This window comes from Triticum dicoccoides, chromosome 6A (assembly GCF_002162155.2).
Source record: "Triticum dicoccoides isolate Atlit2015 ecotype Zavitan chromosome 6A, WEW_v2.0, whole genome shotgun sequence".
NCBI classification, from domain to species: domain Eukaryota; kingdom Viridiplantae; phylum Streptophyta; class Magnoliopsida; order Poales; family Poaceae; genus Triticum; species Triticum dicoccoides.
Genome location: NC_041390.1, coordinates 114,401,417 through 114,428,286, shown reverse-complemented (window position 1 = coordinate 114,428,286; position 26,870 = coordinate 114,401,417). Strand labels below are relative to the sequence as shown.

General features: G+C 41.1%; 1 protein-coding gene across 1 annotated transcript; it reads left to right on the top strand.

Annotated features, from left to right (window-relative positions):
• The first annotated feature begins 10,682 nt into the window (after positions 1-10,682).
• LOC119314960 (GDSL esterase/lipase At2g27360-like) lies at positions 10,683-12,073 on the top strand. The gene is made up of 3 exons (XM_037589640.1): positions 10,683-10,956; positions 11,037-11,252; positions 11,348-12,073. Exons 1-3 carry the CDS (start codon positions 10,683-10,685, stop codon positions 11,980-11,982), a joined length of 1,125 nt encoding a protein of 374 aa, XP_037445537.1. The 3' UTR covers positions 11,983-12,073.
• Positions 12,074-26,870: the final 14,797 nt, after the last annotated feature.

Below are 26,870 nucleotides of genomic sequence, written 5' to 3'. Positions count from 1 at the left end.
GGAATATAGTATGTTTAACACAAATATAAATAAATAATGAGTTAATTACAGTACCTTAAAGTGGTGGTTTGTTTTCTTATACTAACGGAGCTCATGAGATTTTCTGTTGAGTTTTGTGTTGTGAAGTTTTCAAGATTTTGAGTAAAGATTTGATGGATTTTGGAATAAGGAGTGGCAACAGCCTAAGCTTGGGGATGCCCAAGGCACCCCAAGGTAAAATTCAAGGACAACCAAAAGCCTAAGCTTGGGGATGCCCTGGAAGGCATCCCCTCTTTCGTCTTCGTCTATCAGTAACTTTACTTGAGGCTATATTTTTATTCACCACATGATATGTGTTTTGCTTAGAGCGTCTTGCATGATTTGAGTCTTTGCTTTTTAGTTTACAACAATCATATTTGATGTACACACCTTTTTGGAGAGACACACATGAATCGGAATTTATTATAATACTCTATGTGCTTCACTTATATCTTTTGAGCTAGATAATTTTGCTCTAGTGCTTCACTTATATCTTTTCAGAGCACGGTGGTGGTTTTATTTTATAGAAATTATTGATCTCTCATGTTTCACTTATATTATTTTGAGAGTCCTTTAGAACGGCATGGTAATTTGCTTTGGTTACGAAATTAGTCCTAATATGATAGGCATCCAAGATGGGTATTATAAAGACTTTCATATAAAGTGCATTGAATACTATGAGAAGTTTGATACTTGATGATTGTTTTGAGATATGAAGATGGCAATATTAGAGACATGCTAGTTGAGTAGTTGTGAATTTGAGAAATACTTGTGTTAAAGTTTGTGATTCCCATAGCATGCACGCATGGTGAACCGTTATGTGATGAAGTCGGAGCATGATTTATTTATTGCTTGTCTTCCTTATGAGTGGCGGTCGGGGACGAGCGATGGTCTTTTCCTACCAATCCATCCCCCTAGGAGCATGAGCGTAGTACTTTGTTTCGATAACTAATAGATTTTTGCAATAAGTATGTGAGTTCTTTATGACTAATATTGAGTCCATGGATTATACACACTCCCACCCTTCCACCATTGCTAGCCTCTCTAGTACCGCACAACTTTTGCCGGTACCATAAACCCACCATATACCTTCCTCAAAACATCCACCATACCTACCTATTATGGCATTTCCATAGCCATTCCGAGATATATTGCTAGGAAACTCTCCACCGTTCCGTTATTTATGACACGCTTCAACATTGTCATATTGCTTTGCATGATCATGTAGTTCACCACGTATTTGTGGCAAAGCCACCGTTCATGATTTCATACATGTCACTCTTGATTCATTGCACATCCTGGTACACCGCCGGAGGCATTCACATAGAGTTATATTTTTTCTAAGTATGGAGTTGTAAGTAAATAAGAGTGTGATGATCTTAATTATTAGAGCATTGTCCCATGTGAGGAAAGGATGATGGAGACTATGATTCCCCCACAAGTCGGGATGAGATTCCGGACGAAAAAAAGAGGCAATAAAAAAGAGAGAAAAAAGGCCCAAAAAAATATGAGAGAAAAAGAGAGAAGGGGCAATGCTACTATCCTTTAACCACACTTGTGCTTCAAAGTAGCACCATGATCTTCAGATAGAGAGTCTCCTATGTTGTCACTTTCATATACTAGTGGAATTTTTTCATTATAGAACTTTGCTTGTATATTCCAATGATGGGCTTCCTCAAAATGCCCTAGGTCTTCGTGAGCAAGCGAGTTGGATGCACACCCACTTAGTTTCTTTTTGAGCTTTCATACACTTATAGCTCTAGTGCATCCGTTGCATGGCAATCCCTACTCACTCACATTGATATCTATTGATGGGCATCTCCATAGCCCGTTGATATGCCTAGTTGATGTGAGACTATCTTCTCCTTTTTGTTTTCTCCACAACCACCATTCTATTCCACCTATAGTGCTATATCCATGGCTCACACTCATGTACTGCGTGAAGATTGAAAAAGTTTGAGAACAACAAAAGTATGAAACAATTGCTTGGCTTGTCATCGGGGTTGTGCATGATTTAAATATTTTGTGTGATGAAGATAGAGCATAGCCAGACTATATGATTTTGTAGGGATAACTTTCTTTGGCCATGTTATTTTGAGAAGACATGATTGCTTTACTAGTATGCTTGAAGTATTATTATTTTTATGTCAATATTAAACTTTTTTCTTGAATCTTTCGGTGCAGCTGCCATTGCTTGCAAGGTGCCAACATGCACACAAAACCTCAGATCGGTGCATCGGGCGCTCAGCAACAGGAGATGGGAGCAAGACATATCGGAGGATCTGAGCTTCACCATGCAGATGCAGCTTTACATGCTCCAACAAGCGATCGGCCATGTTGACAGAGATGAGGAGAGGCAGGACACCTTCATCTGGCCATCCGATAAATTCGGATCCTATTCGGCCAAGTCCACCTACGACAGGCTGTGCGTGGGGTTGACAAGGTTTTAGTCGGTCGACTACATTGAGCCTTTGCTTGTAAAGTGCCCAATCTTCTTGTACATAACTTTGCTTCTCTCCTATAAAACTAAGGTATGCCATTGGAGTACTATCGAAAAAAAGTTAGAAGTATCATAGTACTAGTCTATGATGTTACTTTCAAAATGCATAATATGAATAAGAATTTGTCGAAAATCCAATTCAGCTCTTGGGCCATGATGGAAACTTCGAACGGACTTCCCTTGCGGGTTCAGCCTCAGATAGACGATAAACCTAGACTAGAGTCTTGCGTGGTTAGTCAGGTTGTGGGCGACACCTTCTCTAGTCTTCCACTTGAAGGTTGTCGAGATACATGATGTGTATATAGTGGTAAGGTGAGAGCATGTGTGAAGAAGTACACCCCTATAGGGTAATATGATCTATTCGAACAGCCCCGTCCTTGGATATGGACTACTTGGAGACTTATATGATTCATAGATAACTTGAAGTGGATACTCTAAAATACGCAAGATAAGTGTGAGTGCTATGGATGGCCTTCTCGTAGGGAGACGGAAGAGATCCATAGTGGTGTATTGATATGGTGAATATGTGGAGTCATGTGCGCTTTCTCACCCATAGAAAATATTGGTAGTCATAGTACAAGATAGCCACCGAGTCAAAACTGGCTTGCTGCAGTTAAACTCCACAACCCCATTGTTGATATGATGCATATGTAGTTAGTTCTGATGTAATTCTTGCTGAGTACATTTTTACTCATGTTTGCTTAATTTATATTTTGGAGAGGAGACGTCAGTCTCACTAGTAGTTCCACATGGGCTCCACGTGGGCTTCGACGAGAAGCTTTGGAATCCCAGACAGAGGTCTGGCTCCTATGGAGGGTCTTGTAGATAGACAGACTTTCTAGCCTTCTTTCTTTTTAGTTGTCTGTACTCAGACAGGTTTATACTTCCTTTCCTTGTATGACTTTGTATGTTGGGTCATGAGACCAATGTTTTGTAACATCATGTTATGTATGGCTCTTCGGAGCCTCTTAAATAAATACTTTGAGTCATAGAGTTATGTTGTGATGCCATGTTGTACCAACACATACTTGCATGTTCTACGTACGTATGATGTGTATTGCTATGTGTTGGGTCACGACGGGGAGGGGGGAATCGAAGCCATCGTCATCATCAACGTTCCTCTCATCGTGGGAGAGGACTCATCTCCATCAACATATTCACCTGCACCATCTCATCTCCAAACCCTAGTTCATCTCTTATATTCAATCTTTGTCTCAAAACCTCAAATTGGTACTTGTGGGTTGCTAATAGTGTTGATTATATCTTGTAGTTGATGCTAGCTAGTTGGTTTACTTTGTGGAAGATCATATGTTCATATTGTTAATCAGATATTATTCTCCTCAGATCATGAACCTGAATATGATTGGCGAGTAGAGTTCCGTCTGTTCTTTAGGACATGGGAGAAGTGTTATTATAAGTAATTATGTGAAGTTGTTTTTTGTTCATTATTTTGATGATGTGCTATGTTGCTCTTCCTCTAGTGGTATCGTGTGAACATCGACTACATGACACATTACCAAGCTTGGGCGTAGGGGAAGGCACGATTAGTACGTAGATGATGGATTGCGAGAGTGACAAAGCTTAAACCCTAGTTTATGCGCTATTTCGTAAGGGGCTGATTTGGATCCATATGTTTCATGCTACGGTTAGATTTATCTTAATTCTTCTTTCATAGTTACGGATGCTTGCGAGAGGGGCTAATCATAAGTAAGTTGCTTGTTCAAGTAAGAACAACACCTTAGCACTGGTCCACCCACATAATAACTTATCAAAGTAGTGAACGTGAGTCAAATGAATTGTGGTGAAGTTAACTAGATGAAATTCCCATGTGTCCTCGAGAACGCTTTGCTCACTATAAGTTTCGACTTGTCCATTGGAATAAAAGGATTGGGTCACCTTGCTGCATTTTGTTACTTCGGTTACTTGTTACTTGCTACCGATTATCTTGCTAACAAACTACCTGTCACTACCACTTTACAACACTTACAGAGAATACCTTGCTGAAAACCGCTTATTGATTCTTTTTGCTCCTCTTGGGTTCAACAGTCTACTTATCGAAAGGACTAGATTGACACCCTATACTTGTGGGTCATCACTTGTGCATTCAATGAGCTTGCTCTGTTGTCCAGAAAGTTTTCATGGTTCAAATTGGTAGTTACCAACATCCTACAAGTAGAGCAAAGAAAAAGTCTTTTCTGGTCTGAAAGCCAAGCCCCAAAATCTTCCAAATTGCGCGTACATAAAGGGATTGGCAGAATGGCCTCCACGGCAGCCGATAGAAAAATGGATCTGATTAGTTCCTCATTCCATGACGCCGATGCCGGGATCACCAATTCAGAAATAGTCTATGGAGGATGTGTGACTAAATAAGTAATCGGCCTAGGTAAGGACTCTCTTGGAATCCAATTATGTATCCAAAATTAGTGTTCTCTCCATTGTTGATCCTCAAATTAAACCTTGCTTCAATCCCTACCATCTAAGACCAATACTACATAGTTGAATAGCTCCGACTAGCCAAATCATATCATCATCACTGACACATTTCTGGCCCGTCTGTGGTTAGGGGACAGTGATGGCATTCTAATCGCACATGGGCCAGCTGATTGGTCAGCGATGACATTTTGCATACTATAGAAGTCATATGAGATAAACTTGGCTTGTAGTAGTTTCCATAAAAGAGGAAAGATCTGGACAAAGTGATAGTTTCCATAAAAGAGGGAAGATCTGGACCAAGTGGTGGCAAGGGTTGCTTCTACGGCTGGTGCACAGAAACCTTCTAGTTAAATTGATTACATGATGGGTGTATGATTGTGTGCTAGGCTAATTCTAGTTTTGTAACTGTTTTTGATGATTTTGGCAGCCGAAAAGCAGTATACTTGGTATATTGTACAAGTTCAGAGAACTATGCGAAATAAGACTCTCATGTGAGTTTTTGATGATGTGGTATGGAATATTGGATCAGTTGACTGTGATGTAATTTAATGTTGGCTTACTAATACTTGAATTGACGTGAGAACGGGCTAAGCCCAAGTTAAGTTGGGTTGACTAAACTAACAAATTACCATGGCCCATACCAAAATATGAAAAATAGTGGATGGGCGAAATTAGTAAATGGGCAAACTTCTTGGGCTTGGCCCATTTAGGAATCTAATGTGGGCCGAGCCTTCAAAAACCATTTCATTTAGTCACAGGCTATGCCACGTAAGGTCCTCTGTGGTGTCCAACGTCCACATCAACCCGGTCATGTCATATCCCGATGAGGCACACATGTTAAGACCAAAACTTTGGTCATAGACATCCATGACCAAAACTTCAAAAAGATCATGTTTTTTGGTTCTTGATGGTAAACTGCCAACTTTCTCATTTTCATCATAAGAAGGTCATAAATCATAAATAATGACAATTCTATGAACAAAATGGTGGGTAATTATCAATCATATTTCTTGTAGTCGTAGCCCCATGTACACACATTAAGGGATCACTAGCTTACTTTGATGTTGACATTATTTCTATGTGTTGCACAAAGTTTTTGTCACTTGTCTCTACCTCGATCCTTGGACTTGCATGTACCCAAGATACCAAAAATCAAACAAGGAGAGCTTAAAGGCAGAGAGGAGTGGAAGGCTATGCCAAATGTCGATGACATTATGATCACTACGGTAGTTGGAAGCAAGTGTTTGGGATAGATATGGTGCAGTTATGAAACACCCAATGTGTTGGTCTGGTTATTTCTTAATAATAATAACTAAGGTAACCTGGTGAGTCGGAAGGTCCTTGGTTGGACAATAGAACGTCGGTTCCATGACAATTGCTCACGGGGTTATTTGGTCGCATCTCCCACAACAATTCGTAGGCAAGATATATGTAACAGTGTTTACCAGTGCCATGTAAATTATCTAGATAGGATCCCCGGCGCAAGCACATGACTGCATGTAAAACCTTTAGCCCTACCCTATTTTTTATAGTCTTCAGTTCACCTATGAGATTTGGTCCCAAAAAATGAGAACTATTTGAGATATCAAGTTCTTGCACATATCTCCTTGCTAAGCATCACTTCCTGTGGGTTCGATAAATTTAAGACCTGTTTGTTTGGGTTTATGCTTCAACTTTTGCAACTTTTCCACTTTGGCTTAAAAGCCAAGAAAGCTCCTAAATAAGGCTTTTGGCTTATGAATCAATATTTTTGTATGATGGTATAAGCCAAAACCAAAGCGGAAAGCCCCTACATAGTAGCTTTTTAGGCTTTTTAGGCAAAGCGGAAAAACTACAAAAGCTAAAGCATAGGCCCAAACAAACTGGACCTTAGAGTCTCAAGGGAAAATGCTTTATGTACATCTGAAATCGGATCGAAGGTAATCAAGTATATACCCCTTGTGTGTGTGTGTGTGTGTGAGAGAGAGAGAGAGAGAGAGAGAGAGAGAGATGATAGAGAGGCTGGTGGGAGAGGTCTGGAGATGTGCGCCACATAGAGAAAAATAGAGTGGGAATGAAGTGATAAGACTAGGGTTTGGGTGGTGCTTTTATACCCTGGATTTAGATGTGGGCTTTTGGGCCTATGAAGAGAGAGACACATACCATTGGCGGGCTCTAAACCGTGTTATCAATGGCATGCACAACTTTGAGACTGCCATTGGTATTTACTACTGGTGGGCGTATACATGTGCTGGCCACTGGTAATGTTTCACGGGCAAGTAGTTCTGTTGTACTGCAAATTAGTGTTTTAGTTACTCGAATTTAGTGTGCGACAATTGAGTTGAGGGGAAAAAGGAAAACCAGAAAAGATACGAAGGCAGCCAATATGGCGACTGGAAGTTTGTGCCTTATTTGGCCAGCCTCTGTATCATGCATTATGGTGACTGCCAGCTAGAGTTGACCGGAGGAGCACGATAAGACTGGTCATAGTGGGGAGTAACTTATATTAGTAATACTAGCACATATGCCCGTGTGTTGTAAGGGGAGAAAAAATAATATGTATTTAAATTTAGTGAGAATTATATGTGCAAGCAAAACACTGTGTGTGAAAAAGGAACGTTTAGCTTCTCGGTTTTGCCTGGTGTGAAGTAATCAATCCGCTCTTTTTTCATTCATTGATCGAGGGCATGCAAGAGTTTTGTTACGTCATCGTACGTCAAAGAAGGCACATGAATTATTCAATCTACTTTTCCTTCCAATTGAGGATATTTTAAGATATGAAGTTTCTGAATATTGTGGGAAATGAATATTTTTTAAATCCTAAACATGTTTTTTGAAAATTACGTATACTTTCAGAAAAAAGGAAAAAAGTTTGAAACAAGAACATCTTTAAAAATTCACAAACATTTTCTGAGAACACCAATTTTCTTTATAAAAACATGAACATTATTTGAGTTTGTGAACATTATTTTAAAACATGAACATGTGTTGAAATATCATAATTTTTTTTCAAAAATGTGTACCTTTTATACACGAACATTATTTTGAAATGTGAAAATTTCACTAAACCAAGAATATTTTTCGAATTTGAGCAGTTTTTAAAATGCCATTTTCTTTTTAGAAATCTCGAATAATTTTGCAAACAAATTTTTTTTGAAAAAATGGCAAACTTATTTTCGAGTTCCAAATATTTTTCCAAATAGGAACAGAATTTTGGAATTGTGATCATTTTTTGAAATTGGATATTTTTTAAATTCTGAACGTTTTTTGAGAATTTTGAAGTTATGAAATAAATTCTATAAGAAAAAAAAGTTGGAAGGGAAAGAGATAGAGGAAGCAGAATAAAAATAGAAGTAAAACACAGAAACAAAGAAAAATGGATTAGCCCATTATTGGTTGTCCTGTGTGAAGCTCCGACTATCTGTCGACCCATGCGGACAATAGAATTTTCTCAGCTGCGTGGACAGAAAAATAAGTGGGCTGGCTTTGCTGGGCTATAGCGGGTGGCCCATGTACGAAATTCTGGCAAAGACTTTTTTTGCATTTGAATTTAGTGAAAATTAGATGTGCAAGCAAAACTCTATGTGCATGTGAAAAAGGAACATTTAGCTTCTCAGTTTCGCCGGGTGTGAAGTAATCAATCCGCTATTTTTCCATTCATTGATCGAGGGCATTTAAGACTTTTATTACGTCATCGTACGCCAGAGAACACCCATGAATTATTCAATCTACTTTTCCTTTCAATTGAGGACATTTTAAGGTATGGAGTTTCTGAATATTGTAGGAAACATGAACCATTTTTTATATCCTGGACATTTGAAAATTATCTACACTTTCATAAGAGCGCAAACAAAATTTAAAACAGGGATATCTTTAAAAAATCACAATTTTTTTTGAAAACAACATTTTCTTAATAAAAACAAGAACATTATTTGAATTTGTACATTTTTTAAAATGAGAACGTGATTTGAAAATTCATAACATTTTTCGAAAATGTGTATCTTTTATGCGCCAACATTATTTTGACATGTTAAAATTTCACTAAACCATGAATATTTTTTGAATTTGGAGCATTTTTTTAAAATGTCATTTTCTTTTTAGAAATCTCGAACAGTTTTGCAAAATAATTAGTTTTTTTGAAAAAATGGAAAAAAAATTCAAGTTCCAAATATTTTTCAAAATGGCAACAAAATTTTGGAATTCAAAACATTTTCCAAAATTTGATTTCTTTAAAAAATGAATTTATTTTGAGAATTTTGAATTTGTGAAATAAATTCTAGAAGAAACATGAAGTTGGAAGGACAAAAGGAGATAGGAGAGGGAGAATAAAAATAGAAGTAAAACACAAAAACAAAGAAAAAATGGGCCAGCCTATTATTGGTTGTCCTGTGTGAAGCTCCAATGATTTGTCACTCTGTGCGAAAATAGTGTTTTTCCAGCTGCGTGGGTAGAAAAATAAGTGGATTGGCTTTGTTGGGCCACAGCATGCGGCCCATGCATGAAATTCTGGTGAATACTTTTTTTTAGTAGACGAACACATAACAATTTAGTACCACCTCAGATAGGAAAAAAATATTTTTGACGGTGAACGGATGAAAAAATTGACGAAACACACCTTGCTCTATTAGTAATAAGGGGGTATAGATATAGATGTATACATTACTAGTCTATGTTACTCCCTCCTTCACAAAATATAAGGCGCAATTGATTTTACATGGTCTTTGATGCATGACTTTGATCACTGATATATATCAAAGTACATGTATTGAACATGTATAAATAATATCTTCATATTTGTCTTACAAAATAGTTTTATTTCATATATCTGTATACTATATTTATGTACGTACAATACGTTAAAATGATAGTCAAAGTTATGCAACAAAGGTCAAAAAAGTCAATCCACGCCTTATATTTTAGGAAGGAGGGAGTATTACCTCTATAATGGGGAGTAATATATGTATGGTGTCATGCAACATTTTATTTATAGGTTGTATACTTATTTTATCTTGGTACGTATGATGTTACCCATAATGTGAGTAACATATTATTTTATCACATGCCTCTTTTTTTCCATTAATTACTTGCAACATCATTTTTTTGCGTAGATATGTGTGATGTTATCACTTAGGCTGGTCGTAATGGGAGTATCATAGCTAGTATCATACATGCCAAATAGTCAATTTTGATAAGATGATATAGAATTAAATGAAAAAAGAGATGATTGGGTATCATATCATGATACTGTATCGTAATAAATGTTATGCTAGTATGTGTCATGCATGTCAATAAATATAGTACTACATGATATTAATGTATGATACTATGCATTGGGAGATAGTATTATACACTAGTATCATATGCATGATACTAGTATATGATACTTCCCATTACGACCAGCCTTATTTTACTCCCAGTATGAATAGTCTAAGGGTTCTTATAAAGTTCATCCTCTTTATTTTAGGCAAGAAATTAACTTCCTCTTTATTAAGTAACGCTGCATGTAACTTTCGCCTTTATTATGATTCACCCTGTATATAACCTCCGTCTCACGTTATCCTTGATACACATATCGATATGCATTCTATAAATAATGTCACGCATATATACCACTTCATGTTAATTATGGAGTGCATATCCATATAGAATAATAAATGCACCCCTCATTTGCATTATTATCCTTCGGGAAGTTCTATAAAAGGATACCAAATTGCAAATCGATGTCGCAGCAGAACATATTTGTTTCTCAGACATGGGGAGTCGCAGGTGCTTCTCCGCTGTTTCCGGCGTGTCTGTCGTTGTCCTCGCCATCTCCATCGTGGCGCTTCTCAACGCGGACGTGGCGCTGTGCGGCTGCAGCTACAAGCGCATCTTTGCATTCGGTGACTCCCTCATCGACACCGGCAACTTGTTGTACTCCATCGGCAACAGCGCGTCGCCAATCAAGGAGCTGCCCTACGGCATGACCTTCTTCAAGCACCCCAACGGCCGCGTCACCGACGGCCGTGTCGTCGTTGACTTCTACGGTGAGCCGTCGACGCCATCATCGATTATTATTCTGGTTATTAAAATGAGGAGTGCATATGTTATGTGCGTATGTTTTCAGCGGAAGCGCTTGGCCTGCCGCTGCTACCGCCGAGCATCCCGGAGGAGGCGTCCGGGCAGTTCCCCAATGGCGCCAACTTCGCCGTGGCAGGCGCCATTGCGCTTCCACCGGAGTACTACAAGACCAATTACAACTTCACGATGAACGCGCCTTCCGACCTCGACCGGCAGCTTGCCTCCTTCAAGAAGGTCCTCGCGCGCATTGCTCCCGGGGATGGTAAGCAACATATATACAGTACATATATGCACGTGCATGCATGGTTGTCATTGCAATTCATCAGATCTGTACATTGTTTTTTCATCTTGACATAGGTGCCACGAGGGCTCTCCTGAGCGAGTCCCTGGTGCTGATGGGCGAGATTGGCGGGAATGACTATAACTTCTGGTTCATCGACCCCAGGAACCCCCGCGAGACACCGGAGAAGTACCTACCCGACGTGGTCACCTGCATCGGCGCCACCGTGCAGGAGGTGATCAACCTAGGCGCCAGGACGATTGTCGTCCCTGGCAACTTCCCTATCGGATGCTTGCCGGCGTACCTGAGCGCCCACGAGAGCAAGGTCACGGACGACTACGACGAGCTCCACTGCCTCAAGTGGTACAACGAATTCTCCCAGAAACACAACCTGGCGCTGCGGCAGGAGGTTGTGAGGCTCCGGTCGCAGAACCCTGGCGTCAAGATCGTCTACGCTGACTACTATAGCGCGGCCATGCAGTTCGTCCAGAAGCCGCAGGCGTACGGCATCGCCGACCCACTCGTGGCGTGCTGCGGCGGCAATGGGCCGTACCACAGCGGGGCGTGCAACAACAAGACGAAACTCTGGGGCAGCCCCGACCGCTTCGCCAATTGGGACGGCCTGCACATGACGGAGAAGGCGTACAAGATTGTTGCCGACGGTGTGCTGGACGGGCCGTTCGCGGACACCCCGCTGCGCCATCTTTGCTAGTTGGAATTTGTAGGATGTTTATTGTGATTGATTCATATAGCTGTAGTGGACGCTAGTAAATGAATAATAAAAGTAATAATTGGACCCCCGATATCCGGTACTAGAACCCCCACAGCCCGAACGGCCTCCCCATCACCCTTACATGCCTTTTCTTTGTGAAAACGAAAAGGAAAAGAAAAAGCCCAGTAGCGAAACAAATAAAAATGTTGTGACAAATACAATACAGCTTTTGCCGTGCTAAATAAAATCCCAGTCTTTAAAAGCAGAAAATTGCTAGGGCTATTTTTTTGCAATGTCTCAAAAGAAAAATATCATAGCAATTTTCATCTGTACATACATGGTAGCGAAAAAAAAGTGTTTAAATTGCCATTAGCGATTAGATTGACATGTATGTAAATGTTAGAACGTAATTGCCAAGGCAAATTAAGAAGTAAAAAAACATAGCAAAAGAAAGAGGTAAAAAGAATTTGCCAGGGCATTATAGGAAAATTTGCCATGTCAATAAAGGGAAAATCGCCATGGCAACAAACTTTCAGAAAATGTTGTGGCAAAAAACACATGGTAATTAACATGTCCTGGCAAAAACAATAATGTGACAATAATGGAATTTGCCAAATAAAAATTGAATTTGCTATCTTCTGCAGGCACGAAAGAAAAATTTATCATTATACATGGGCAAACCTTAATGAAATCCTATGCAAATCATGGCAAAAATGCCATTGGTGAAAAAAAACTGACGTGAAGCACAAATTTGCCATGGCAAAAATCCTCATTAGTTGATGTTGTGTCATTTTTTTTCAGAACTGCCATGGCAACATAATTAGGTTCACAAAATGTCATGACAAAGAAATACAACGAATAGAATGAACATTACACAAATTAAATTTTGCCATCTATGTTAAAGAAAGTTTGCCATGTTAACAAAAAGTAAATTTTTGCCATGCTAGAAAGTAGGCTTTGTATGTCTTTCTAGGACCATAATATGCTATGCGACAAATGTAAAAGTTGCCATGCTAAAGTAAATTTAACATGGTACCACGAAAGCAAAAAAAAAATCCCATGAAAAAGATGAAATTAAAAATTGCCATGGATGTAAAGTAAAATTTGCCATGGAAATGAAAGTAAATTTGGCATGGAAAATAAAAAGTGAAAAATGCCATGGCAATAAAAGTTAAAAAATTGCCATGTCGGTATAGGTAATGATGCGGAGCATCCTACGGTGATATCCATGTACACCTTCATAGCCCCTCAAGCCCCAAGTGGACCTACCGGACTTAAGGTGAACCCGCTCCTCTTTGAGATTTACATGAATATCCATTGGACTTGGGTGCTACCTCACCATGGAACGTTGTGCATCATTAGGTACAAGGGCAACCACCACCAAGCAGCTAGGAAGCTTCCCGGAGGCCAAGGAGAAGGACCCCAAGACCCAAGAGCTGGCCGGAAGCGTCAAGATGAAGAAAAGGAAGCGTGCATAAATTGCACTACTAATAGTCCGGTCCCCACAACGGACAGTCTGGTCACACTGAAATTGCACTACCAGACAGTCCGGTCCCCACAGCGGACAGTCCGGTGGCACACGAAAATGCATCTGTCCTCACCGGACTGTCCGGTCCTTACCACCGGACTGTTCGGTAGGCCCAGTTTCGCTACGAATTGGGCTAAAAAGCCCATGTAACCATTGAGGCCCATACACCTTCTCCCCTAGACTATATATTTCGTGCTCCTCTCAGTTTTTAGGGTTAGCAAAGTATTTGATAGACAAAGAGAGAGCTTTGCTCATCTTCCTCCTCTTGGAGATCTAGACCTCCTCTTGGAGAAGCTCCTCTTGGAGATCAAGCCCTCCTCTTGGAGAAGATCCTCTTGTTGTTATCAAGGCCTCCTCTTGGAGAAGGATCCCCATCATAGGATCATCGAGACCTCATCTCCTTTGGATTTGGGATGAACTTTACCTTATATCTTTCCCTTTGTTGTTCTTGTGCCTTTGTGGATCTTGTGTGGTTGTGAGTCTAGTGGATTTGTGATTGGACTTGTTCTTGAGTGTTTTCCTGTTGTGATTTCCCCTCTTGTTCTTCGGGTTCTTCACATTCTTCGTGGATTCCCCTCCAATTCGTGAAAGATCTATGCTTAGGGTCTCCACCCTACAACATCTTGGTATCACGAGCCACGTTGATAACAAATTTGGAGTCTTCCCCACCGTTTTCTAGCCTTGTTTTGCTTGATTTCATCCTAAAATCCAAAAATCCCCACCAAAAATAGCCCTAATTTGTTTTTGTGATTTATTGGTTTGATGATGTTTTGTATATTTTGATCCATGTATTTGTTGTGTCTTGAGTGGATCTAGCTTCCCCACAAGTTACCCCACCTTCCATCCACGAAATCTCCTCAATTTTGACCCCCAAATCATCCATTTCTGCCCAAAAAATTCAATTTCATGCCTTCCCAACCCGCACCGGATTGTCCGGACCCCCGTACCGGACTGTCCGCTCGCATTAGGAGCAAATCGCTCACAGACCGGACTGTCCTCTCCCCAATACCGGACTGTCCGCTCGAATCAGAAGGTTTTCGGATGAAGATCGGACTATCTGCTACCTAGGACCGGACTGTCCGCTAGTTCAAAAACTGCTTCGGCTGATTTCTTGTTGCGGCCATATCTTCCACATCCGGAGTCCAATTTTGACGTTCTTTAGCTCATTGAGTAGCTATTGACATCCCCCATCCATGTGTTCCAACATCAATTGACTCCACCAAAATTTTGACATTTTGACATCTTTGCCTAGGCGCTCCACCATATCTTACGCAAAACCACCATAGCTTTCCTCAATCTAACCCATTTTGATCAATATAGTATTTGTGGTTGCTTGATTGGTGACTTGAGTCTCCTAAGGTGTTTCGGCTACTTAGGGACGATTGCGTCTTCATCAACCACTACCACCACTTCCGCATTGTCAACTCCGGAACCACCATCGCATTCCGCTATCACCATTTGACATTTTCCGTTGGAGATTTTGAGTTTGCGGTTTTTCCGTTACCTAGGGTGTTTCAGCTAACTATGAACGGTTCAACATCGACAACACCGCCGCTCAACTTCAACAAGAATTCGACATCGTCCACCTTCACCATTTTGACACCCTAACCGTAAGCAAGAACGGTAACCTCTATATCATCTTGGTATCGTGGTATCCCATCATTGTACATTCTTTCTTGCCATTGCTTTGTTAACCCCTAGCCATTTTGCGTCACTTGCCTATCGAGACTAGCCATTTGAGTATTTCCGGCAAGTTCACTTGTGCACATTAGTGATCCGCACCTTCCATTGCATACATACCACATCATCTTGGTATCCTCATCTTGGTATCATCATATCATCTCTTGTGTCACAAGATTGTTCCCACATATACACAATTCCTATCTTGGTTTGTGCATTTTGCATAGTGACCATACAAAAAAGAGAATAAACTTTTAAGTAAAGAGAAAACAAAGAGCTTGTAAGCAATAGCCATATCATCGCCACATTGCATATCATACTACCATATTGACCATCTTGGATCATCGTGTGCGAACACACCGGGAACCATACATAATAGCATACTTGGGATAGAAAGTTTATCCATTTTGCATCTTATAGGTTGTGCACAAGTGTCGTATCCGCCTATTGAGCAATCGTGCTAGCGTCTCTCTTGACTTGTGCAACACGAGCATTTTCCGTGGATTCCATATTTTGTGCTCATTCCTTGGTTGCATGACCCCATTTATCTATCCGTGTGTGTGTTTCCGTGTGCCATTCTTTGCTATTGGTCTACTTGTTTCACTTGCGAATTTGTGAATCTCTTTCAACATTATTGACTCTTGCTAACATGTTGCATCAAATTTTTGTGCTACTATCCTCACCGAGCTACTCCATAAGCTTTACTTGATAGGTGTGAGTGAACAAGTCCAGTACCAATTCTACTATTCTTTCATTTCACATTGAGTGAAACAAGATATATCTCAACTTTGGGAAAAGGTAACTTGGTATTGTCTATCTCATTTCCTACTCACCTCTACTCGAGTCTTGTGATGGATAGGCAAGGAATTTCACCTTCGGTCTACAACAACAATGACGAGTTCGATGCCATGAAAAACAACTTGGACGCCAAGATGGATGCTCAAATGGAGGAGATCAAATCCCTCATCAAGGCCTACAAGCGATCTTCCTCATCTTCGAGAAGGCGCTCAAGAGCACATGCTTCCAAGCTACCATCTCCGGCAAGATCACATCGGCATCGACACCATCAACGACAAGAACATGAAGGTCAAGAGCTCAACACTAACAACCGCTTGACGACTTCACCATCTACCTTGGCATCTTCACCAAGCGACTTCAAGGCATCTTCGCCTTTGGACATGCGGCATGTTCGCCAAAAAGCACCTCAAGACTATGCCCAAGAGAAGCTCCCCAAGCTCAAGTATGCGACTTCCATGAGTTACTACGACCTCGACACCGACCAGAAGATTCCTTTCTATGGGACTCAAGAACCTGAGGAGTATCTCGAGTGGGAGCGCCTCATGGACGACTACCTCAAGCTACATCAAGTTCCTCCCGAAGATCAAGTGAAGTGCGCCACAGCGAACTTCCACGACTACGCATCGACATGGTGGCTTCACACACATTCGGAGAGTTATGACATGAGTTGGCCCAAGATGAAGAGAGCTTTGCGGCGAGAGTTCGTGCCTCCAACCTACACGGAACACGCCAATTGGAGAACACCTTCCAAGGATCCAAGTCCATCGACACGTACTTCACGGAGATGAACATTGCCTTGCGATGAGCCGGCGTGGACGACCCTATTTCACTGAAGTTCCACTTCATGATGGGATTACACAACGACATCTCCAAGACTATCTTCCTCGAGAACTACAAGTCCCTTGACGACTACTACATTGGTGCTCTCAAGGCAGAACAAGAACTCATGAAGGCCAAGGCTTCTTCACCCCAAGCACACTTCTCGGTGACCAAGCTCCATGAGATCGAGCATGAGGATAGTACCACCAAGATGTCCAAGCCCGACGAGCTCCAAGACGATGCTCCCAAGTTCGACTTCACCGCCATCCCTCTTTGTGGCATTGATGATGCCGAGTCTACTTCGACTCTTTTTCAAGATGGTGCAGTGACGAGTACGACTACGGAGACCCTCAAGGACCAAGCTTTGGAGGCGAGCGACAAGGTGGCAAGCAAGAATGATGCTTCCATCTTTAGAGGCAAGAGTGATGATGTGCCATCTTCAGCCTTCATCCACGGCGACGGTGATGAGATGACCGAGCATGGGATTTTCCCTTCGGTCATGGAGGAGAGCGATGATGTGCCATCTTCGGCCTTCATCCACGGCGACAACAACAAGATGGTTGAGTATGGGATTTTCCCTTCGACTATGGTGACGTATGATGACTTGAGTGACTTGTGCCACCATATTGAGGATGAGAGTGACTTCACCACTAGACCCGTATATGATGTGTTGCCCAAATTCCCATGTGAGGAGAGCCACAACCCCCGCCACTTGAGTGAGATGAGTGACTACACCATACGTGAGACTGAGTGCACCTACCTTGAGGGAGTGAGTGAACCACCACATAGAGAGAGTGTGATAGTTGATAGGTCGCGTGAGGCCATTTGCATTTCTAACAACTTAACCTCTACCTCTATTGTGTCTTCTCATTTGGTGCTAGGTCCCATATATGATGACACACCGATCCTCGACGACTTCGTCCTTCCTTTGGAAAATATGATGGCCATGGTGGAATATGATGCAACCCCCACATGGTTCCATCAAGATGAAGATGACCGCCATTTGGTCTTTCCCACCTCACCTACACCACTTGAGTGGAATGAAAACGGTAACATAGGTGACGGTGATGCTCTAGTCCCATTAGTGGACATTCTTGACATTGATTGCTTGCATGATGTTGACCAACCTATTTCCATGCTTCATGCTAGTGCGATTTCTCCATGCGATGATTTACCCATTTATGATGATTATGATGATTGCCATGTGGAGTCTATTAGTTGTGATGCCATGTTACATAGGATTTCTTGTGATAATTTTTTAGGTCACATCATGTTTGACAATCCACTTGACTTGTCATATGCTATGCATGAGATCAACAATATGTCATATTTGCAATCTCATCATAGTGACTATGCATATGCCATAAAAATAAACCTAATTTGCACATATGGCATAGATGACAAGCCCATGGTTATTGGCATTTGTTTTTCTTGTGATGATATTGATATGCTCCCTTTGCATCATTTACCTCATATGCCATGCCATGACAACCTAGCTTCGGATATGCATTGTTTTGGATGTTGTCCATTTTCTCCATATGATGTTTCCAATATCGCTCATGAGGAGACCCCCATAGTTTCCTCATACATTTTAGGAGATTTTGATTCATCACATGCATTGCATGCTCCCAACACTTGTATGCACAATATGCTTCCCATGAATAAACATGCTATTGATGTGCCATATACTTGTATGCTAAATTTGCATCCCCATCGTGTCATACATAATAACTATTCTTTCATGGTGGATGACATGTTCTTATACCACGCATCAAATTTCTTTGAGCGATGCTTATCTTGTGCTAACTCTCATGTGAACATACACATCATGATGGATGATGTGTACATTTACCACATGCACAATTTCTTTGGTTTGTGTCTCTTTTTTGTAGGTACCCATGAATACTTGTCAACCTCACAATCCCATGAGTTGACAAAACGAGCTCTAGAGAGCAATTATGACTTGGGATCCCACGGATTGTCGTTACCACCGCTCTCTTCGCGCAAAGACTTCGCGCATTTCTTCTACATGGCCCTCACTTGGCTTTGGGTTATTGCTCATTACATATTATATGCCCATCCTGCCATGTTCACTTTGCATGATATGCTCATTCCTATGCCTTTGCCATGCATTTTTGACCCATGCTTTGCATTACACATGATGATTGATTCTAGTACTTGTATGTGTATTTGCAATCTTGATGGAGATATCACTTGTTATTATCATGTTTGCTTTGTGCCCCATGCCTATGATTATACTATGATCTTGCTTTGTGGTCGTTCTTGCGATATGTCACGCGCATTGTCTATGCCTATTATTTGCACACATGACATGATTGCCATGATTTCCTCTAGTGTGTTGCATCTTCACTCCACTAGTTTGCACGACATGATTTCTATGATTGCTTGCCTTGTTGCATCACCAATGATTCATACTTGCTTATTTTATGCGGTTGATGACAACCATCTACATGCTTTGCACATGATTTTTATTGCTTCTTATCATATATCTCCATGTGTTGCCTCTCTCATGCTAGATGATTTGCCATGTATTGAGTGCAACAATGATTTTAGTCTTGCTAATGAGATTGCCCCCATAGCATTCTCGCATATATTTGGAGAATTTGACATATTCCTTGAGAAGCATGCTTGTCTTACCTATTTGCACCATATACCTAGTGCCATGAATATAGCCATTGTTGCATCATATTATTGATGCACTTGTGCTTCTAATGGTTATGTGCAAAAGAAGAGAACCATCATGATGGATGATGTGTTTATCTACCATGCGCATACTTTCTTTGTTTTGTTTTATGCATGTGTAGGATACTTGGACTTTGTGTCCACTTCCACTTCACGTGAGGTGACCATTCGAGCTCTTGAGAGTGAGCATCATACATTCTACCACGACTCGCTTCTACATCACACTTGCTTGTGCTTCGGCTTTGTGAAGAATGCACAAGGACATGCCTTCAAGGTGACATCTTTCTTGAGCATGGATATGACGGATCATACTACTTGTGTTGCTTGCACCATGAGACTTATTGTTCATCTTGGACCACTTGCTTGCACACATGTTAGAGATCTTGCTTCGACTTGTCATTTTCACCGTTCCATGCATCGCGATATATATGCCTTGTGTATTGCATCCAATTCTTGGATTCCTTGCTCCTATCATATGTTTGGTTGCAACAATATAATTTCTTCACATATGCGATGTCCCATTGATTGCTACATTCTTGCCTTGATTGCCTCACACATGATAAACAATTGCTCTTTTTATTGTGTTGAGTGCCACTCTATATTCACTACACCCTATGCACGTTATGCTTGGATTGTCTTGCACTTGACCCATGTGTTTAGACATCTCATCTTCTTTGGTTTTATGAATGATTCATATGCCTACCATAGGCCTTTCATTGAGCAATTTGTGAATGCTTGCTATGACCTTGAGGTAAATGCTTATTATCTTGTCACACACATTTGCATCACAACCTCACATTTACATGCTTCTCCCCATGATATCTTTGCTTGTGCTCGATTGATATGCTTACATGCCATGTCACAATCCTTTTTCAAACCATATGCTATGCTTGATAATGACACTTGTGTGGTGAATCACCTCTTGAATGCTTGGTTTTTCCCGAACGCTAACCACATTTGTTTTTCCAAGTGTTTGTTGTTTTTGCTCCTTTTGAAGGAATCACTAGACGGTGCAACATTGGACCATGCCCATTCCGAGCTTGAAGATGATGAGTATTGGGTGATCGTCAACTCCTACATGGTGAAGCCATCTCTTTCCCATGGTGATTTGGAGTCCAATCCGAGGTTGGATCTTTCCCAAGGGGGAGGGGATGATGCGGAGCATCCTATGGTGATCTCCATGTACACCTTCATAGCCCCTCAAGCCCCAAGCGGACCTACCGGACTTAAGGTGAACCCGCTCCTCTTTGAGATTTACATGAATATCCATTGGACTTGGGTGCTACCTCACCATGGAACATTGTGCATCATTAGGTACAAGGGCAACCACCACCAAGCGGCTAGGAAGCTTCCCAGAGGCCAAGGAGAAGGACCCCAAGACCCAAGAGCTGACCGGAAGCTAGCGTCAAGATGAAGAAAAGGAAGCATCCCGAAATTGCACTACCAGATAGTCCGATCTCCACAATGGACAGTCCGGTTACACTGAAATTGCACTATCGGGCAGTCCGGTCCCCACAGCGGACAGTCCGGTGGCACACGAAAATGTATCTGTCCTCACCGGACTGTCCGGTCCTTACCACCGGACTGTTCAGTAGGCCCAGTTTCGCTACGATTTGGCTAAAAAGCCCATGTAACCACCGAGGCCCATACCCCTTCGCCCCTAGACTATATATTCCGTGCTCCTCTCAGTTTTTAGGGTTATCAAAGTATTTGATAGACAAAGAGAGAGCTTTGCTCATCTTCCTCCTCTTGGAGATCTAGACCTCCTCTTGGAGAAGCTCCTCTTGGAGATCAAGCCCTCCTCTTGGAGAAGATCCTCTTGTTGATATCAAGGCCTCCTCTTGGAGAAGGATCCCCATCATAGGATCATCAAGACCTCATCTCCTTTGGATTTGGGATGAACTTTACCTTGTATCTTTCCCTTTGTTGTTCTTGTGCCTTTGTGGATCTTGTGTGGTTGTGAGTCTAGTGGATGTGTGATTGGACTTGTTCTTGAGTGTTTTCCTGTTGTGATTTCCCCTCTTGTTCTTTGGGTTCTTCGCGTTCTTCATGGATTCCCCTCCAATTCGTGAAAGATCTATGCTTAGGGTCTCCACCCTACAATAGGTAAACTTGCCATGGCAAAATGAAAATTCAGTTTTGCCATGCCAATAAAGTTTAAAAAAGTCATGATAGAATGTAAAATTAGCCAGGTCCCTAAAAAGATAAAGTTATGATGATGAGATTTTCATACATTTATGGCACATGGATGTATTTTGTGCACACGGATGTATTTTGTGCATGAACTATATATATTTTCGTCCTCTCAAGAAATAAGCTAACATATTCTTACATATCTTCTCCCATGCACAAGAAGCTAGCATTCTTTGCCCCTGTCTTGGGTCAAACATTTGTACAACGACTGTTCTATTTCTTAAACACATAGGAGAGGCATTCTTACTTTTGCTTGGCCAGCTTCAACATTTTCCTTCCGATGTCCCACTTCGTCCTTACTATCCATCATCTTTTCCCCTCGTCTAACACTTCATATTTATGAGCTAACAAGGTCATATGATTTTGTTTGAACATTTTAGATTTATGGTATTTCTTAAAATCACAAACTGTAAATAATTCCGCTCAAACTTTAATGGCAATAACATTGTTGTAATGAAATTAATAGCAAATGATAATCCAATCGTTTCGCATACTATGACCAAAGTATACTATAGTATTGAATTTTGCATCCTATCCAAGTAAACTTTCGTTAATACCATTGTCCTGAATACTAAGCTTCACTCAATTATGTCAGTATGAAACATCCAATTGTCCAACAGATTAAAAATCTACTCACATCTTTCAAAGTCGTATATCAAGCAAACACTGCCATCCATCCATACACCTAAAATCGAAAGAACGTGTCAGAACATAGTAGAATCGCTCATCCCCCCTCACCCGGTTTCTCCCTCCATCTTTCCCTTGAAACCACTACCAATAATTATTCCCCAAAAACCAATACCAATAACTAAAGTAATCAAGAAAGTACATCCCAGACTACATACAACAAGTGAAAGGAGTACTTAGTTGGATTAATGGAAGAGAAAAGCGGCGGTTGTGTCCCATCGTTGCTGGCCTCTATGTCGGAAATGATATCTTCGAGCAGAGAAAGCTATTCGAGGATGTCACCATTGGCTACTTCGTTGTACAACAACCAATGAGGCACGTTGCGGCCGGACGGACACGAGGAGGCGCGGGGAAGCCAAAGACATGCGTCGTTAGCTTCTTTGAGAAGATGGATGTGGCGGGGTAGCGGGATCAATGAGGTGATGCACAAGGTGCGGAAGGAGATCGACAATGCTGACTATATCGACAGGATCCGGGCGTCAGCGGTTACCAGGTCCAGGTGAGTCAGAGAGTTGAGGCGGCGTGGTGTGGGGAGTAGGGATGTTGCCCACAACCGGCAGAAATGATAGAGCGTTCGAGGGAGGGCAGACGGGTGATGTGCTAGCAAGATGGTGTGGCGACCATGTGCGAGAGGAAGGGTGGCATCTGAGGAGGAATACTTGGACTTTTTAGTCTCATTGTGCTCGGGACCACACTCGCCATGAATATGGAACACGACCATGGCGTCGACAATGGAGGCGAGATCCGCCACAGGATAAGTAAGATCGATACCGACGTGTGCAAGCAAGGCAATGCAACCAGCGTCGCACTTTGCTACTTCTTGAGCTTGTGTTGGTTTTTCCCTTCAAGATGAAAGGGTGATGCAACAAAGTAGAGTAAGTATTTCCCTCAGTTTTGAGAACCAAGGTATTAATCCAGTAGGAGACAATGAACAAGTCACTGAATACCTGCACAATCAAACAACAACTTGCACCCAACGTGATAAAGGGTTATCAATCCCTTCACGGTTACTTGCAAAGTGAGATCTGATAGAGATAGATAAACGGTTAAGTAAATATTTTTGGTATTTTTGGTTTATAGATCGGAAAGTAAAAGATTGCAAAGGAAGTAAATCAGAAACTAAAATTATAGACCAGAAACTTATATGATGAAAAATAGAAGATTATATGATGGAAAATACACCCGGGGCCATAGGTTTCACTAGAGGCTTCTCTCAAGATAGAAAATATTACGGTGGGTGAACAAATTACTGCCGACCAATTGATAGAAAAGCATAAAGTTATGATGATATCTAAGGCAATAATCATGAATATGGGCATCACGTCTGTGTCAAGTAGACCGAAACAATTTTGCATCTACTACTATTACTCTACACATCGACCGCTATCTAGCATGCATCTAGAGTATTAAGTTCATAAATAACGGAGTAACGCATTAAGGAAGATGACATGATGTAGAGGAATTAACTCAAGCAATATGATGAAAACCCCATCTTTTTATCCTCGATGGCAACGATACAATACGTGCCTTGTTGCCCCTACTGTCACTGGGAAAGGACACCGCAAGATTAAACCCAAAGCTAAGCACTTCTCCCATTGCAAGAAAAACCAATCTAGTTGGCCAAACCAAATCGATAGTTCGAAGAGACTTGCAAAGATATCAAATCATGCATATAAGAATTCAGAGGAGGTTTAAATAATATTCATAGACAAGCTGATCATAAATCCACAATTCATCGGATCTCGGCAAACTGATACGTCCATTTTGCATCATGTTTTCTTACTGTTATTTATAATGTTTTTATCCATAATAATGCTTTTTGGGGTAATTATAATGCCTTTTCTCTCATAATTTACAAGGAACACACCAAGAGGGAGAATTCTGGGAGCTGGAAATCTGGACCTGGAAAGGCTAGTCAGGCCACCTATTCTACACAACTCCAAATGAGCTGAAACTTTACGGAGATTTTTTATGGATTATTTAAGAAATATTGGATCCAATAAACACCAGAGAGGGGCCAACAGGTGGGCACAACCCACCTGGGCGCGCCAGGCCCTCCTGGCGCGCCCTGGTGGGTTGTGGCCTCCTCGGCCCACCTCCGGTTCCCGTCTTCTGGTATATAAGTGGTTTTGACCTAGAAAAAAAATAAGGAGAGGACTTTCGGGACGAAGCGCTGCCACCTTGAGGCGGAACTTTGGCAGGAGCACTTTTGCCCTCCGGCAGAGCGATTCTGCCGGGGGAACTTCCCTCCCGGAGGGGGAAATCATCGTCATCATCATCACCAACAACTCTCCCATCTTGAGGAGGGCAATCTCCATCAACATCTTCACCAACACCATCTCATATCAAACCCTAGTTCAACTCTTGTATTCAATCTTGTTACCGGAACTATAGATTGTTGATAGGGGTGACTAGTAGTGTTGATTGCACCTTGTAGTTGATTACTATGGTTTATTTGGTGGAAGATTATATGTTTAGATCCACTATGCATATTAATACCCCTCTGATCATGACTAGATGAAATTCTCGTGTACCCTCAAGAACGCTTTGCTTATTATAAGAGACCATTTTGGCATGTCCTTTGCCTCAAGAGGATTGGGATACCTTGCTGCATACTTGTTACTATTATCGTTACTTGCTCGTTACAAACTATCTTGCTATAAAACTACACACTACTTACAATTTCAGCACTTGCAGACACTACCTTACTAAAATCTACTTGTCATTTCCTTTTGCTCCTCATTGGGTTCGACACTCTTACTTACCGGAAAGAGCTACAATTGATCCCCTATAATTGTGGGTCATCAAGGCTATTTTCTGGCGCCGTTGCCGGGGAGTGAAGCGCCTTTGGTAAGTGGAATTCGGTAAGGAAACATTTATATAGTGTGCTGAAATTTATTGTCACTTGTTACTATGGAAAACAATCCTTTGAGGGGTATGTTCGGGGTATCTTCATCTCGTCCGGAACCACAATTCATTACCCCTCAACCTACAACACCTAATGAAAATGCTGAATATGAAATTCCTTCTGGTATGATAGAAGAACTGCAAGCTAATCCTTATGCAGGAGATGGAACCGAACATCCCGATATGCACTTGATATATGTGGAACAAATTTGTGGATTGTTTAAGCTTGCAGGTTTACCCGAAGATGAGGTGATGAGAAAGGTTTTCCCTTTATCTTTGAAGGGAAAAGCATTGGCATGGTATAGGCTATGCGATGATATTGGATCATGGAATTGGAATCGTCTGAAATTGGAGTTCCACCAAAAAAATTATCCTATGCATCTACTTCATCGTGATCGAAATTTTTGGCCTCGTGAAGGAGAAAGTATCACTCTAGCTTGGGGGAGGCTTAAGTCAATGTTGTATTCATGCCCCAATCATGAGCTCTCAAGAGAAATTATTATCCAGAATTTTTATGCTCGGCTTTCTCGTAATGATCAAACCATGCTTGATACTTCTTGTGTTGGTTCTTTTATGAAGAAGACTATTGAATTCCGGTGGGATCTTTTGGAAAGAATTAAATGCCACTCTGAAGATTGGGAACTCGATGAAGATAAAGAGTCAGGTATTAAACTTAAGTATGATTGTGTTAAAACTTTTATGGATACCGATGCTTTACAAAAGTTTAGCACTAAATATGGACTTGACTTTGAGATAGTTGCCTCCTTTTGTGAATCATTTGCTACTCATGTTGAACTCCCTAAGGAGAAGTGGTTTAAATATTACCCACCTATTAAAGAGGAAATTAAAGAACCGGTACTAGTTAAAGAAGAAGCTATACTTTATAATGTTGATCCAGTTGTACCTACTGCTTATTTTGAGAAACCTCCTTTTCCTGTTAGGATAAAGGAACATGCTAAAGTTTCAACTGTGGTTAACAAAATATCTGTTAGAACACCTAAACCAGATGGACAAATTAGAGTTGAACCTAATCTTGCTATGGTTAAAGATCTCTTGGAAGAAGATGTGGATGGGCATGTTATCTACTTCTGTGCAGAAGCTGCTAGAATTGCCAAACCCAAAAAAGGGATAAAAATAGACCAGCTGTTGGCCTGCCTGTCATTTCAATTAAAATAGGAGATCACTATTATCATGGTTTATGTGACATGGGTGCTAGTGTGAGTGCTATTCCTTAAAGTTATATCAAGAAATTAGGGAATACATAGCACCTATAGAGTTAGAAGACATAGATGTCACTATTAAACTTGCAAATAGAGACACCAGATCACCTTGTGGGATTATTAGAGATGTTGAAGTCTTGTGCGGGAAAATAAAATACCCTACTGATTTTCTTGTTCTTAGTTCCCCACAAGATGACTTTTGTCGCATTATCTTTGGTAGACCTTTCTTGAACACCGTTAATGCCAAGATAAATTGTCAAAAACAAACTGTGGGTGTTAGCTTTGGTGATGAGTCTCATAAGTTTAATTTTTCCAAGTTTAGTAGGAACCGTCATGAAAAAGAATTGCCTAGC

Excerpts from the sequence above, each read along its gene's own strand:
- LOC119314960 (XM_037589640.1), top strand. The coding sequence starts at position 10,683 with ATGGGGAGTCGCAGGTGCTTCTCCGCTGTTTCCGGCGTGTCTGTCGTT. Across the intron at positions 10,957-11,036 it reads TGTCGTCGTTGACTTCTACG|CGGAAGCGCTTGGCCTGCCG; the intron begins GTGAGCCGTCGA and ends GTATGTTTTCAG. Across the intron at positions 11,253-11,347 it reads GCGCATTGCTCCCGGGGATG|GTGCCACGAGGGCTCTCCTG; the intron begins GTAAGCAACATA and ends ATCTTGACATAG.